Genomic DNA, 16,844 nt, shown 5'->3' with positions numbered 1-16,844 from the left:
ACATGGTGATGTAGTAAACACTACAGGACACATGGTGATGTAGTAAACACTACAGAGACACATGGTGATGTAGTAAACACTACAGGACTCAAGAGACATGGTGATGTAGTAAACACTAAGATAGGATAGAGAGGACAGTGATAGTTAATATATGACCACAGAGAGGACAGTGATAGTTAATAATATATGACAACAGAGAGGACAGTGATAGTTAATATATGACCACAGAGAGGACAGTGATAGTTAATATATGACAACAGAGAGGACAGTGATAGTTAATATATGACCACAGAGAGGACAGTGATAGTTAATATATGACCACAGAGAGGACAGTGATAGTTAATATATGACCACAGAGAGGACAGTGATAGTTAATATATGACAACAGAGAGGACAGTGATAGTTAATATATGACCACAGAGAGGACAGTGATAGTTAATATATGACCACAGAGAGGACAGTGATAGTTAATATATGACCACAGAGAGGACAGTGATAGTTAATATATGACCACAGAGAGGACAGTGATAGTTAATATATGACCACAGAGAGGACAGTGATAGTTAATAATATATGACAACAGAGAGGACAGTGATAGTTAATATATGACCACAGAGAGGACAGTGATAGTTAATATATGACCACAGAGAGGACAGTGATAGTTAATATATGACAACAGAGAGGACAGTGATAGTTAATATATGACCACAGAGAGGACAGTGATAGTTAATATATGACCACAGAGAGGACAGTGATAGTTAATATATGACAACAGAGAGGACAGTGATAGTTAATATATGACCACAGAGAGGACAGTGATAGGTAATATATGACAACAGAGAGGACAGTGATAGTTAATATATGACCACAGAGAGGACAGTGATAGTTAATATATGACCACAGAGAGGACAGTGATAGTTAATATATGACCACAGAGAGGACAGTGATAGTTAATATATGACAACAGAGAGGACAGTGATAGTTAATATATGACCACAGAGAGGACAGTGATAGTTAATATATGACCACAGAGAGGACAGTGATAGTTAATATATGACCACAGAGAGGACAGTGATAGTTAATATATCAACAACAACAGAGAGGACAGTGATAGTTAATAATATATGACCACAGAGAGGACAGTGATAGTTAATATATGACCACAGAGAGGACAGTGATAGTTAATATATGACCACAGAGAGGACAGTGATAGTTAATATATGACCACAGAGAGGACAGTGATAGGTAATATATGACCACAGAGAGGACAGTGATAGTTAATATATGACCACAGAGAGGACAGTGATAGTTAATATATGACCACAGAGAGGACAGTGATAGGTAATACATGACCACAGAGAGGACAGTGATAGTTAATATATGACCACAGAGAGGACAGTGATAGTTAATATATGACAACAGAGAGGACAGTGATAGTTAATCTATGACCACAGAGAGGACAGTGATAGTTAATATATGACCACAGAGAGGACAGTGATAGTTAATATATGACCACAGAGAGGACAGTGATAGTTAATATATGACCACAGAGAGGACAGTGATAGGTAATACATGACCACAGAGAGGACAGTGATAGTTAATATATGACCACAGAGAGGACAGTGATAGTTAATATATGACAACAGAGAGGACAGTGATAGTTAATCTATGACCACAGAGAGGACAGTGATAGTTAATATATGACCACAGAGAGGACAGTGATAGTTAATATATGACCACAGAGAGGACAGTGATAGGTAATCTATGACCACAGAGAGGACAGTGATAGTTAATATATGACCACAGAGAGGACAGTGATAGTTAATATATGACCACAGAGAGGACAGTGATAGGTAATACATGACCACAGAGAGAACAGTGATATTTATTCATCATTTATAAGGTGATTTTTACTCTGATGATCAGCTCACCTGTAAAGCAGAGATGCTAGAGGACTTCCAATGAAAACACCAGGTTCTAACTTTGAACACAACGGTTGTCAGCATCCTGTCTCTGCTTCAGTTACGGTCTATAATTTGCAGATAAAGAAAACAGCCCTTTGTGGAGGTAAGAGGTTGCCTCCTAATAAGGTAGGAACAAGCCTCTCTATATCTGCTCCTGTAGGAAGGAGGAGGAGGGAAATGAGGGAAGGGGGGGGGTTAGGAGGCCTCTTTAGTGTGACAGGTAAAGAGAGGGAACAAACTACAGGTCTACACCCAATCTCTCTCCACACACACACACACACACAGACACACACACACAGACACAGACACACACACACACCACTCTGTAGCTCCATAATGATCCCTTCAGTTCACACCTCCACCTCTGGAACCAGGGGCCCCATGGGACTGGAGAGGAGAAGGAGGGGGAGGGAGGAGGGGGAGGATGGGGGGGGGGTGAGGGAGGAGGAGGGGGGGGGGATTGGGAGGTGAGGATGGAGGAGGAAGGAGGAGGAGAAGGAGGAGGGGGAGAAGGAGGAGGGAGGAGGAGGTGGAGGGAGGAAGGGGAGGAGAAGGAAGAGGGAGGAGGGGGAGGAAGGTGAGGAGGGGAGGGGATGGGGGCGTGGCAGCAGCCTCCTGAGGTAGCAGAGGAAGGAGGATGTCTGCTCAGACAGAGATCGACCATAGTAGCTGAGTGGCTAATCATTACACTATAATAAACATATACAGAGGATTCATCTTTCAATGCGATATTGTCTTTGGGTTCTGCTTGTGTTTCCTCTGGCATTAAGTTTCAATACAGTGACCTGTAGACGTATTCAAATATCTGTGTTGTTTTTCCTGATAATCATTTGACTTACACTAACATTACTGAGGCTCTATCGGAAAAATGCCAACTCTGTGGGCTGGCTTGTAGCCAGACTGTTCTCTGCTCTGTGTCTGTGGGCTGGCTCGTAGCCTGACGACCCTCTGCTCTGTGTCTGTGGGCTGGCTCATAGCCTGACGACCCTCTGCTCTGTGTCTGTGGGCTGGCTCGTAGCCAGACTATCCTCTGCTCTGTGGGCTGGCTCGTAGCCAGACTATCCTCTGCTCTGTGGGCTGGCTCGTAGCCAGACTATCCTCTGCTCTGTGGGCTGGCTCGTAGCCAGACGATCCTCTGCTCTGTGTCTGTGGGCTGGCTCGTAGCCAGACTATCCTCTGCTCTGTGGGCTGGCTCGTAGCCAGACTATCCTCTGCTCTGTGGGCTGGCTCGTAGCCAGACGATCCTCTGCTCTGTGTCTGTGGGCTGGCTTGTAGCCAGACGATCCTCTGCTGTGTCTGTGGGCTGGCTCGTAGCCTGACGACCCTCTGCTCTGTGGGCTGGCTCGTAGCCAGACGATCCTCTGCTCTGTGTCTGTGGGCTGGCTTGTAGCCAGACAATCCTCTGCTGTGTCTGTGGGCTGGCTCGTAGCCAGACGATCCTCTGCTCTGTGTCTGTGAGCTGGCTTGTAGCCAGACGATCCTCTGCTGTGTCTGTGGGCTGGCTCGTAGCCAGACGACCCTCTGCTCTGTGTCTGTGAGCTGGCTTGTAGCCAGACGATCCTCTGCTGTGTCTGTGGGCTGGCTCGTAGCCAGACGACCCTCTGCTCTGTGTCTGTGAGCTGGCTTGTAGCCAGACTATCCTCTGCTCTGTGTCTGTGGGCTGGCCCTGTTTTCATCTGCACTAGAGCAATACATTAAGGGATTGACGCTGGGCACGATGATGTAATGCAGATAGCCAGAGGGTCCGCTGTATCGATGCTGAGTTTTGGTGTGTGTGTGCGTGTGTGTGTGTGTGTGTGCGTGCGTGAGTGTTTGCACATAACACCATCAACTGACAGGAGAACCCATGTTTACAAACTAAGACTATCATTTCTCAGTAGAAATCAATGAAAGCCCGTCATGGTACATGTTGCAGATGACCCACAACGACAGCCACCATGGCAACGATGATCCATCTCTAGGGAAGCACACAACATTCCAATACTATTAACACCCACACTGTCCGGTTCTGGTTCTGGTTCTGCCTATAGAAGTAGCCGAACCATCACCTAACTCAGATGAGCTTTTAATAGTCTGTGTTAATAGATGAAGGAAATGAAGAACGGAGTCTGTGACCAAATGCAGCAGGACAACACGTGATTTAAAATGACGTGGTTTTGTAAAATATGACAAAGTTTTAGATCAATACAGAATATTATGCAACGGGAAACCAGTAGAGTATCAGAAAACATTCAAATTGAACAACAACAAAAACAGTATTATGTCTAAATAAGAGTACTGACCGACACAGACCGAAGCGAACCGTATTAATATCCATATGACCAGGAGAAGCCCCGACGCTCCAATCCGATCCATCATTCCAGCAGCCCGGCTCGTTCTTTTGTCATCTTGGGGGTAATTTCCGTAACATCTGTAGCAATAGCCTCCGAATATCTTCCGTGACCTTTGCAGATGTCATGAACTCAAGTCCCCTCTCTGTATAAAAAAAAATATATAAACTAGGACGTGGGTAAATTGTGTTTGTAGCGCAAAAAGAAGAAGCTTCATACGCTACTCAGAGGCAGCCCACTAGGACAATGTGATACAGGGAAAAGAGGAGATGTGAATCGTACATCGTCGGTCTCTGCTTCAATGGCTCGTTTGGTTTCCGCGTTGATTTATATCCTAAAGGAAGGGAAAAGTCTCTGCGTTTGTGAGACAGAAGAGAAAGGCACGTCGGCAGTGCACTTACGACACAGTCCCGTCCTTTATTTCGGGTTGGACTGTTCGGTGTTTATAGCTGTTATTTATTCTCCGTCCACAGCCGACTATTTTCATCTCCCTTTAGGCACTATCCTATGCATGAAAGTGGACAATGGTGCAGTGATCATTTACCGTGCAGTTACGCGTTGTCTGTCCTATTTAAGTTAAACCCAAATCCTAATTTTTGCGGTCGCTGCAGTTTGGTATGCCGAGTAGATCCTTCTTTGAATTGAATAATGTTTTTTTCCCCCATCCCGTGCAGGGAGGTCTTCATTGAATACGTCGTTATAATGTTCTCGTCAAATCCTGACCCCGAAAGGCCGGATGGTGCTATTGCATATTCGCACCAGTGATTCTATTAAAATAAAAAATAAAATAAATTTGTATTTGTCACATGCGCCTAATAAAACAATAAACCTCACAGTGTAATGCTTACTGACAAGCCCTTAACTAACAATGAGGTTGTTTTTTTTAAATGACAGTTAAGAAAATATTTACTAAATAAACTAAAATAAAATAACAATCAGGAGAATATACACAGGGGGTACAGGTACCGAGGTGATACAGGTTAGTCGAGGTAATTGAGGTAATATGTACATGTAGGTAAGGGGTAGAGACTAAGCATATGTAACGGAGGTGAAACGGTTAGCTAGTTAGCGGTGGTGCGCGCTAAATTGCGTTTCAAATCGGTAACGATGCTTCGAGCGGGACTGTTGACGTGTGCAGAGCGTCCCAGGTTCGCGCTCAGGTCGGGGCGAGGGAACGGTCTAAAGTTATACTGTTACACATAGATAATAAACAGTGAATGGCAGCAGTGGGGGGAAATGTGCCCAGGGGGGCCTCTCAGGGGTGCGTGCTCAGGGGGGCGTGCCCAGGGGGGCCTCTCAGGGGGGCGTGCCCAGGGGGGCGTGTCCCTGTATATAGCCTCATTTTTTATTTGACTATTGCTGTTTAATTATTTTACTTTTATTTTATATTTTTTACTTAAAACTTATTTTTCTTAACTACATTGCTGGTTAAGGGCTTGTAAGTTAGCAGTGAAATGCTAAGGTCTACTACACCTGTTGTGTTCATCATGTGACAAATAACATTTGATTTGAATGTAATACTCTATTGTATTCGCCCTTGTTTAACTTAAATTCATATTAATTTGTTGCTAAAATGCTGGCCCGATGTAATTTTCTACAACATATCATTATGGTTGGATTGCCGGAAGGCAGGGACGTATCCTTGTCGTCACCGTTGTCAAAGCTTGGAGCTCCTCGAGAAGAGTCCTTAATTTAACAGAAACAAACAAAAAGGCACTGCTGAGATTCGAACTCAGGATCTCCTGTTTACTAGACAGGCGCTTTAACCAACTAAGCCACAGCGCCGCCGAGTCGTGAAGGAAATAAAAGGGTAAATGTCTTTACTGCTGGTAAAATGTGAAACAGGATAGGTACCATCCTCTCCATAGGTCGTTTTTACCCCCTTCATCATATCACAATCAGGTTTTACCAGTTGAATATTGACACAAACATAATACTTTTTCGTATTACAACTTTTCTGAAATGTTTGATTAAAATATGCAAATGAGGCGATATAACGTTAAATATGCAATATTTGCATATCACGCAAATAAATGTTTCTGGAAACTGGATGAAGTCAGACTAAACATGTTAGTTTCATTTTAAGACACTCCAGGACCGGACTTGTCCAGAGCAGAGCGGATAAATACTTCATTTTTTTATATATATATATGTATGTCTGTAAAATACTAGTCATGTAACGTTAAAATGCATTTTTGGCGCATTTTACCAACGAAAATGTTATTTAGAATTAAAAAAATTAACAACCTATCAACAATTCCCTCTGGGCAAGTCTGGAGAATATATCTAAGTATAACCACACAACGTGGTGAATGCAGATGGTTCTGAAGATGAGAAACACTAAGGGCGAGTCTGTGTTGGCTTGTGGGAAGATATAAGGGAGTCTGACTATTGGGAAATGAATGTTGAAGAAAAGTACACTGAATTTAGACTACCAAACGGCTATTTAGGCCCAATCACCACCTATTCAGAGTAAGTTACTATAGATAGTTCAGTTTGAAACATTCTCTATGAAATGGGCTTTTACATTATGTGTAATTAATTGTATGTAGTTACCTATTGGTGTATTTCCATTTTAAAGTGGTTTATAAATGTGGATGATGGTAGTATGGGAAAATAAAAAAAATTGACATTTTCATGTTTACTTTTAGAAAATACTAATATCAATTGACCAAAATACCAACAAATTCCAAAATAGGTAGATGCAAAAATGTAATTTAAGCAAGTGGTGCCTGGACTTCAAAATAATAATGTTCACAAAAGGCTCCGCTGAGATTCGAACTCAGGATCTCCTGTTTACTAGACAGGCGCTTTAACCAACTAAGCCACGGCGCCGGTGAATGTGCCCGTGAAAAAAGGCTTTATATTTCCATCATGTATATCTCAAGCTTTGTAATTTACATTTTATACGGTGTTGTGTATTTAATTAATTACTCAAGTGAGCTTCATTGCAGAACATAAATTAAGCGATTATTGATCCCATAGTTTACATTTCAAACATTTACAAGCTCGGACAATGGTGTTCGGTCATAACGTCGTCGCCCCAGACTCAACCTGTGTGTCAAATCAACATGTACTTGTGTCATGCTTCGTAAACACACAGGTGAGTAACAGTGAAATGCTTTACGGCCCTTCCCAACAATGCTGAGGAAGAAATCTAATTAAATACACACTGATCTGGGGTGTCGTGCTGCCGCAGCGCGGGCTCTTCCTCTTTCACTTTGACTCCAGAAAACACGGAGCAGGTTAAACCATTTATAGGAAATTAATTATGATAAATTCTAAATAAATTAAATTTAATTACCACTAAAAATCTAAAATATAATGCAATCTGCGAACGTTACCAAGGTTAAGTTATTGCCTAGGGTTCTACCAGTGGATCTGCTGGGCCAGCCCCTATATTAACAGCAGGGTTCTACCCCTATATTAACAGCAGGGTTCTACCCCTATATTAATAGCAGGGTTCTACCAGTGGATCTGCTGGGCCAGCCCCTATATTAACAGCAGGGTTCTACCAGTGGATCTGCTGGGCCAGCCCCTATATTAACAGCAGGGTTCTACCCCTATATTAACAGCAGGGTTCTACCCCTATATTAACAGCAGGGTTCTACCAGTGGATCTGCTGGGCCAGCCCCTATATTAACAGCAGGGTTCTACCCCTATATTAACATCAGGGTTCTACCAGTGGATCTGCTGGGCCAGCCCTTATATTAACAGCAGGGTTCTACCCCTATATTAACAGCAGGGTTCTACCAGTGGATCTGCTGGGCCAGCCCCTATATTAACAGCAGGGTTCTACCCCTATATTAACAGCAGGGTTCTACCAGTGGATCTGCTGGGCCAGCCCCTATATTAACAGCAGGGTTCTACCCCTATATTAACAGCAGGGTTCTACCAGTGGACCTGCTGGGCCAGCCCCTATATTAACAGCAGGGTTCTACCCCTATATTAACATCAGGGTTCTACCAGTGGACCTGCTGGGCCAGCCCCTATATTAACAGCAGGGTTCTACCAGTGGATCTGCTGGGCCAGCCCCTATATTAACAGCAGGGTTCTACCCCTATATTAACAGCAGGGTTCTACCAGTGGATCTGCTGGGCCAGCCCCTATATTAACAGCAGGGTTCTACCCCTATATTAACAGCAGGGTTCTACCAGTGGACCTGCTGGGCCAGCCCCTATATTAACAGCAGGGTTCTACCCCTATATTAACATCAGGGTTCTACCAGTGGACCTGCTGGGCCAGCCCCTATATTAACAGCAGGGTTCTACCCCTATATTAACAGCAGGGTTCTACCATTGGATCTGCTGGGCCAGCCCCTATATTAACAGCAGGGTTCTACCCCTATATTAACAGCAGGGTTCTACCAGTGGACCTACTGGGCCAGCCCCTATATTAACAGCAGGGTTCTACCCCTTTATTAACAGCAGGGTTCTACCAGTGGACCTGCTGGGCCAGCCCCTATATTAACATCATGGTTCTACCCCTATATTAACAGCAGGGTTCTACCAGTGGGCCTGCTTTGCCAGTCCCTATATTAACAGCAGGGTTCTACCCCTATATTAACAGCAGGGTTCTACCAGTGGTCCTGCTGGGCCAGTCCCTATATTAACAGCAGGGTTCTACCCCTATATTAACAGCAGGGTTCTACCAGTGGACCTCGTAGCCAGGGTTCTACCAGTGGATCTGCTGGGCCAGCCCCTATATTAACAGCAGGGTTCAACCCTTATATTAACAGCAGGGTTCTACCCCTATATTAATAGCAGGGTTCTACCAGTGGATCTGCTTGGCCAGCCCCTATATTAACAGCAGTGTTCTACCCCTATATTAACAGCAGGTCATTCACTAGGTCCCCCCGTGTGGTTCTGGGATTTTTGCTCACCGTTCTTGTGATCATTTTGACCCCACGGGGTGAGATCTTGCGTGGAGCCCCAGATCGAGGGAGATTATCAGTGGTCTTGTATGTCTTCCATTTCCTAATAATTGCTCCCACAGTTGATTTCTTCAAACCAAGCTGCTTACCTATTGCAGATTCCGTCTTCCCAGTCTGGTGCAGGTCTACAATTTTGTTTCTGGTGTCCTTTGACAGCTCTTTGGTCTTGGCCATAGTGGAGTTTGGAGTGTGACTGTTTGAGGTTGTGGACAGGTGTCTTTTATACTGATAACAAGTTCAAACAGGTGCCATTAATACAGGTAACGAGTGGAGGACAGAGGAGCCTCTTAAAGAAGAAGTTACAGGTCTGTGAGAGCCAGAAATCTTGCCTGTTTGTAGGTGACCAAATACTTATTTTCCACCATAATTTGCAAATAAATTCATTAAAAATCCTACAATGTGATTTTCTGGATTTTTTTTCTCATTTTGTCTGTCATAGTTGAAGTGTATCTATGATGAAAATGACAGGCCTCTCTCATCTTTTTAAGTGGGAGAACTTGCACAATTGGTGGCTGACTAAATACTTTTTTGCCCCACAGTAAAACACACCACCCCCTGTTATGTTGAGTACCTACTGACATAAAACACACCTGTTATGTTGAGTACCTACTGACATAAAACACACCTGTTATGTTGAGTACCTACTGACATAAAACACACCTGTTATGTTGAGTACCTACGGACATAAAACACACCTGTTATGTTGAGTACCTACTGACATAAAACACACCTGTTATGTTGAGTACCTACTGACATAAAACACACCTGTTATGTTGAGTACCTACTGACATAAAACACACCTGTTATGTTGAGTACCTACTGACATAAAACACACCTGTTATGTTGAGTACCTACTGACATAAAACACACCTGTTATGTTGAGTACCTACTGACATAAAACACACCTGTTATGTTGAGTACCTACGGACATAAAACACACCTGTTATGTTGAGTACCTACTGACATAAAACACACCTGTTATGTTGAGTACCTACTGACATAAACACACCTGTTATGTTGAGTACCTACTGACATAAAACACACCACCTGTTATGTTGAGTACCTACTGACATAAAACACACCACCACCTGTGGTGCTGTAAAACCTTGGTAGAGCATGGGTGGAGTAGGCATTGTGGTGCTGTAAAACCTTGGTAGAGCATGGGTGGAGTAGGCATTGTGGTGCTGTAAAACCTTGGTAGAGCATGGGTGGAGTAGGCATTGTGGTGCTGTAAAACCTTGGTAGAGCATGGGTGGAGTAGGCATTGTGGGGCTGTAAAACCTTGGTAGAGCATGGGTGGAGTAGGCATTGTGGTGCTGTAAAACCTTGGTAGAGCATGGGTGGAGTAGGCATTGTGGTGCTGTAAAACCTTGGTAGAGCATGGGTGGAGTAGGCATTGTGGTGCTGTTAAACCTTGGTAGAGCATGGGTGGAGTAGGCATTGTGGTGCTGTAAAGCCTTGGTAGAGCATGGGTGGAGTAGGCATTGTGGTGCTGTTAAACCTTGGTAGAGTGTGGGTGGAGTAGGCATTGTGGTGCTGTTAAACCTTGGTAGAGCATGGGTGGAGTAGGCATTGTGGTGTTGTAAAACCTTGGTAGAGCATGGGTGGAGTAGGCATTGTGGTGCTGTTAAACCTTGGTAGAGCGTGGGTGGAGTAGGCATTTTGGTGCTCATGTGAATTTCCTTTCTTTTTCGGCTTCAGACCGATGTTTACTTCTTAAATCGTACTTTTTTTTTGTTTTTAATAAACAGTATGGTCTGCAGCTTATCGTGCATGAGATACTCTTTAACTCTGGAGAGGAAAACCTAGAGACTTCCTTAACACTAGAGATGGAGCACCAGCTGTTGTTAACATAAGAGACACCTTCCCCTTTAACCTTACCCAAAGCTGCCGTACGGTCTTCACACAGAAAAACCTAGAGACTTCCTTAACACTAGAGATGGAGCACCAGCCGTTGTTAACATAAGAGACACCTTCCCCTTTAACCTTACCCAAAGCTGCCGTACGGTCTTCACACAGAAAAACCTAGAGACTTCCTTAACACTAGAGATGGAGCACCAGCTGTTGTTAACATAAGAGACACCTTCCCCTTTAACCTTACCCAAAGCTGCCGTACGGTCTTCACACAGAAAAACCTAGAGACTTCCTTAACATTAGAGATGGAGCACCAGCCGTTGTTAACATAAGAGACACCTTCCCCTTTAACCTTACCCAAAGCTGCCGTACGGTCTTCACACAGAAAAACCTAGAGACTTCCTTAACACTAGAGATGGAGCACCAGCTGTTGTTAACATAAGAGACACCTTCCCCTTTAACCTTACCCAAAGCTGCCGTACGGTCTTCACACAGAAAAACCTAGAGACTTCCTTAACACTAGAGATGGAGCACCAGCTGTTGTTAACATAAGAGACACCTTCCCCTTTAACCTTACCCAAAGCTGCCGTACGGTCTTCACACAGAAAAACCTAGAGACTTCCTTAACACTAGAGATGGAGCACCAGCTGTTGTTAACATAAGAGACACCTTCCCCTTTAACCTTACCCAAAGCTGCCGTACGGTCTTCACATAGAAAAACCTAGAGACTTCCTAAACACTAGAGATGGAGCACCAGCCGTTGTTAACATAAGAGACACCTTCCCCTTTAACCTTACCCAAAGCTGCCGTACGGTCTTCACACAGAAAAACCTAGAGACTTCCTAAACACTAGAGATGGAGCACCAGCCGTTGTTAACATAAGAGACACCTTCCCCTTTAACCTTACCCAAAGCTGCCGTACGGTCTTCACACAGAAAAACCTAGAGACTTCCTTAACATTAGAGATGGAGCACCAGCCGTTGTTAACATAAGAGACACCTTCCCCTTTAACCTTACCCAAAGCTGCCGTACGGTCTTCACACAGAAAAACCTAGAGACTTCCTTAACACTAGAGATGGAGCACCAGCTGTTGTTAACATAAGAGACACCTTCCCCTTTAACCTTACCCAAAGCTGCCGTACGGTCTTCACACAGAAAAACCTAGAGACTTCCTTAACACTAGAGATGGAGCACCAGCTGTTGTTAACATAAGAGACACCTTCCCCTTTAACCTTACCCAAAGCTGCCGTACGGTCTTCACACAGAAAAACCTAGAGACTTCCTTAACATTAGAGATGGAGCACCAGCCGTTGTTAACATAAAAGACACCTTCCCCTTTAACCTTGCCCAAAGCTGCCGTACGGTCTTCACACAGAAAAACCTAGAGACTTCCTTAACATTAGAGATGGTGCACCAGCTGTTGTTAACATAAGAGACACCTTCCCCTTTAACCTTACCCAAAGCTGCCGTACGGTCTTCACACAGAAAAACCTAGAGACTTCCTTAACACTAGAGATGGAGCACCAGCCGTTGTTAACATAAGAGACACCTTCCCCTTTAACCTTACCCAAAGCTGCCGTACGGTCTTCACACAGAAAAACCTAGAGACTTCCTTAACACTAGAGATGGTGCACCAGCTGTTGTTAACATAAGAGACACCTTCCCCTTTAACCTTACCCAAAGCTGCCGTACGGTCTTCACACAGAAAAACCTAGAGACTTCCTTAACATTAGAGATGGTGCACCAGCCGTTGTTAACATAAGAGACACCTTTCCCTTTAACCTTACCCAAAGCTGCCGTACGGTCTTCACACAGAAAAACCTAGAGACTTCCTTAACATTAGAGATGGTGCACCAGCCGTTGTTAACATAAGAGACACCTTCCCCTTTCACCTTACCCAAAGCTGCCGTACGGTCTTCACACAGAAAAACCTAGAGACTTCCTTAACACTAGAGATGGCGCACCAGCTGTTGTTAACATAAGAGACACCTTCCCCTTTAACCTTACCCAAAGCTGCCGTACGGTCTTCACACAGAAAAACCAGCCAGATGTATATTATTAATGTCATAGTTCAGCCACGACTCCGTGAAACAGGATATCCCAGTTCTTCAGGTCCCGTTGATAGGATAGTCTCCAGCAGAGCTCATCCAGTTTATTCTCCAGTGATTGTACGTTTACCAATAGAACTGAGGGTATATTTTAAAATGTAACCTTTATTTAAACTAGGCAAGTCAGTTAAGAACAAATTGTTATTTACAATGACGGCCTACTCCGGCAAAACCCTAACCTGGATGACGCTGGGCCAATTGTGCACCGCCCTATGGGACTCCCAATCACGGCCGGTTGTGATACAGCCTGTAATCGAACCAGGGTCTGTAGTGATGCCTCTAGCACTGAGATGCAGTGCCTTAGACTGATGTGATACAGCCTGGAATCGAACCTGGGTCTGTAGTGATGCCTCTAGCACTGAGATGCAGTGCCTTAGACCGCTGTGATACAGCCTGGAATCGAACCAGGGTCTGTAGTGACGCCTCTAGCACTGAAATGTAGTGCCTTAGATCGCTGTGATATAGCCTGGAATCGAACCAGGGTCTGTAGTACCTTAGACCGCTGCGCCACTTGAGAGCGGTGGTTTATTGACTCGTTTGCGCCGTCTCTTCCTCTTTGGAGTCCCGGGGATTAGAGCCTGGTATGGAATGAACAGTACATCACCAGCTGCCAACTGGTGAAGTAGAAATCTTCAACCAAAACAAGGTTAGTGATGGCTGTTCTGATGTCTAGAAGGTTAGTGATGGCTGTTCTGATGTCTAGAAGGTTAGTGATCGCTGTTCTGATGTCTAGAAGGTTAGTGATCGCTGTTCTGATGTCTAGAAGGTTAGTGATTGCTGTTCTGATGTCTAGAAGGTTAGTGATCGCTGTTCTGATGTCTACAAGGTTAGTGATCGCTGTTCTGATGTCTAGAAGGTTAGTGATCGCTGTTCTGATGTCTAGAAGGTTAGTGATCGCTGTTCTGATGTCTAGAAGGTTAGTGATCGCTGTTCTGATGTCTAGAAGGTTAGTGATCGCTGTTCTGATGTCTAGAAGGTTAGTGTTCGCTGTTCTGATGTCTAGAAGGTTAGTGATCGCTGTTCTGATGTCTAGAAGGTTAGTGATCGCTGTTCTGATGTCTAGAAGGTTAGTGATCGCTGTTCTGATGTCTAGAAGGTTAGTGATCGCTGTTCTGATGTCTAGAATGTTAGTGTTCGCTGTTCTGATGTCTAGAAGGTTAGTGATCGCTGTTCTGATGTCTAGAAGGTTAGTGATCGCTGTTCTGATGTCTAGAAGGTTAGTGATGGCTGTTCTGATGTCTAGAAGGTTAGTGATCGCTGTTCTGATGTCTAGAAGGTTAGTGATCGCTGTTCTGATGTCTAGAAGGTTAGTGATCGCTGTTCTGATGTCTAGAAGGTTAGTGATCTCTGTTCTGATGTCTAGAAGGTTAGTGATTGCTGTTCTGATGCCTAGAAGGTTAGTGATTGCTGTTCTGATGTCTAGAAGGTTAGTGATCGCTGTTCTGATGTCTAGAAGGTTAGTGATCGCTGTTCTGATGTCTAGAAGGTTAGTGATCGCTGTTCTGATGTCTAGAAGGTTAGTGATCGCTGTTCTGATGTCTAGAAGGTTAGTGTTCGCTGTTCTGATGTCTAGAAGGTTAGTGATCGCTGTTCTGATGTCTAGAAGGTTAGTGATTGCTGTTCTGATGTCTAGAAGGTTAGTGATGGCTGTTCTGATGTCTAGAAGGTTAGTGATCGCTGTTCTGATGTCTAGAAGGTTAGTGATGGCTGTTCTGATGTCTAGAAGGTTAGTGATCGCTGTTCTGATGTCTAGAAGGTTAGTGATCTCTGTTCTGATGTCTAGAAGGTTAGTAATCTCTGTTCTGAACACTAGACAACAGAGGAGGAGGTTGAAGATGGGATCTGGTTTCTGTCTTCAATCGGCAGAACACTAGACAACAGAGGAGGAGGTTAAAGATGGGATCTGGTTTCCGTCTTCAATCGGCAGAACACTAGACAACAGAGGAGGAGGTTGAAGATGGGATCTGGTTTCCGTCTTCAATCGGCAGAACACTAGACAACAGAGGAGGAGGTTGAAGATGGGATCTGGTTTCCGTCTTCAATCGGCAGAACACTAGACAACAGGAGGAGGAGGTTGAAGATGGGATCTGGTTTCTGTCTTCAATCGGCAGAACACTAGACAACAGGAGGAGGAGGTTGAAGATGGGATCTGGTTTCTGTCTTCAATCGGCAGAACACTAGACAACAGGAGGAGGAGGTTGAAGATGGGATCTGGTTTCTGTCTTCAATCGGCAGAACACTAGACAACAGAGGAGGAGGTTGAAGATGGGATCTGGTTTCCGTCTTCAATCGGCAGAACACTAGACAACAGAGGAGGAGGTTGAAGACAGGATCTGGTTTCCGTCTTCAATCGGCAGAACACACACTTTGTGACCAAGTCGGAGTTCTCCAGTCGAGAAATGGAGAAAGCCTTTCCACACTCCTCACACTGAAAGACAAGACTGGATTAGGTTCACCAAAACAGTGTCACAAAAATCATATTTTTTATTCACAAAGCATCTCAGAGTAGGAGTGGTGGTCTAGGATCAGGTCTAGGATCAGGTCTAGGATCAGGTCTCTGGGTAGGAGTGGTGATCTAGGATCAGGTCTAGGATCAGGTCTCAGAGTAGGAGTGGTGATCTAGGAGCAGGTCTAGGATCAGGTCTCAGGGTAGGAGTGGTTGTCTAGGATCAGGGCTCAGGGTAGGAGTGGTGATCTAGGATCAGGTCTCCGGGTAGGAGTGGTGATCTAGGATCAGGTCTCAGGGTAGGAGTGGTGATCTAGGATCAGGTCTCCGAGTAGGAGTGGTGATCTAGGATCAGGTCTCAGGGTAGGAGTGGTGATCTAGGATCAGGTCTCAGGGTAGGAGTGGTGATCTAGGATCAGGTCTCAGGGTAGGAGTGGTGATCTAGGATCAGGTCTAGGATCAGGTCTCAGGGTAGGAGTGGTTGTCTAGGATCAGGTCTCAGGGTAGAGGTGGTGATCTAGGATCAGGTCTCAGGGTAGGAGTGGTGATCTAGGATCAGGTCTCAGGGTAGGAGTGGTGATCTAGGATCAGGTCTAGGATCAGGTCTCAGGGTAGGAGTGGTGATCTAGGATCAGGTCTCCGGGTAGGAGTGGTGATCTAGGATCAGGTCTCAGGGTAGAGGTGGTGATCTAGGATCAGGTCTCAGGGTAGGAGTGGTGATCTAGGATCAGGTCTAGGATCAGGTCTCAGGGTAGGAGTGGTGATCTAGGATCAGGTCTCACTTTACATACAAGGTAGCAGTGTGTGGTACAATTACCAACCTGGAGGATATGATAGCCCATTCCCTGAGCCTTCCTGGTCTCAATAACGGCCGGTATCTCTTCAGAGTGTTCTATATTCCACAACCTGACAGTGGTGTCCTTCAAAACACACACAGCAATATTTATGATAATGCAAAATGGTATGGTAACAAAAGGGACATATTCTGTGACCTACAGGGATAGGACATGACATAGGACATGACATTGAGGTGTATATTTACTGTGACCTACAGGGATAGGACATGACATAGGACATGACATTGAGGTGTATATTTACTGTGACCTACAGGGATAGGACATGACATTGAGGTGTGTGTTTACTGTGACCTACAGGGATAGGACATGACATAGGACATGACATTGAGGTGTATATTTACTGTGACCTACA

The 16,844-nt window shown here is 44.5% G+C and overlaps 2 protein-coding genes and 2 non-coding genes across 5 annotated transcripts in view; all 4 read right to left on the bottom strand.

Moving 5' to 3' along the window:
* The window catches only part of LOC110517761 (low-density lipoprotein receptor-related protein 3), a 78,207-nt gene extending 73,223 nt beyond the window's left edge, over positions 1–4,984 (bottom strand). For both annotated transcript variants that reach the window (XM_036964261.1, XM_036964262.1), the window contains exon 1: positions 4,247–4,984. In XM_036964261.1, the coding sequence (XP_036820156.1) occupies positions 4,247–4,322 (76 nt within the window). In that variant the 5' untranslated portion in view covers positions 4,323–4,984. The remainder of the gene's footprint in view (positions 1–4,246) is intronic.
* Positions 4,985–6,005: 1,021 nt separating this feature from the next.
* On the bottom strand, positions 6,006–6,079 carry trnat-agu. Its single transcript has one exon. It is a non-coding gene; the product is annotated as a tRNA-Thr (tRNA).
* A 976-nt stretch (positions 6,080–7,055) lies between these two features.
* Positions 7,056–7,129, bottom strand: trnat-agu. The gene has a single exon. It is a non-coding gene; the product is annotated as a tRNA-Thr (tRNA).
* Positions 7,130–14,904: 7,775 nt separating this feature from the next.
* LOC110518573 (WD repeat-containing protein 88-like) overlaps positions 14,905–16,844 on the bottom strand; it is a 31,140-nt gene continuing 29,200 nt past the window's right edge. The window contains exons 10-11 of the mRNA XM_036964322.1: positions 16,457–16,555; positions 14,905–15,617 (exon numbers count right to left, since the gene is read on the bottom strand). Of these exons, the coding sequence (XP_036820217.1) occupies positions 15,429–15,617; positions 16,457–16,555 (288 nt within the window). The 3' untranslated portion in view covers positions 14,905–15,428. The remainder of the gene's footprint in view (positions 15,618–16,456; positions 16,556–16,844) is intronic.

This window comes from Oncorhynchus mykiss, chromosome 26 (assembly GCF_013265735.2).
Source record: "Oncorhynchus mykiss isolate Arlee chromosome 26, USDA_OmykA_1.1, whole genome shotgun sequence".
Lineage (NCBI taxonomy): Eukaryota > Metazoa > Chordata > Actinopteri > Salmoniformes > Salmonidae > Oncorhynchus > Oncorhynchus mykiss.
The sequence above is the reverse complement of the archived record's forward strand: the minus strand, read 5'-3'. Positions and strand labels throughout refer to the sequence as shown.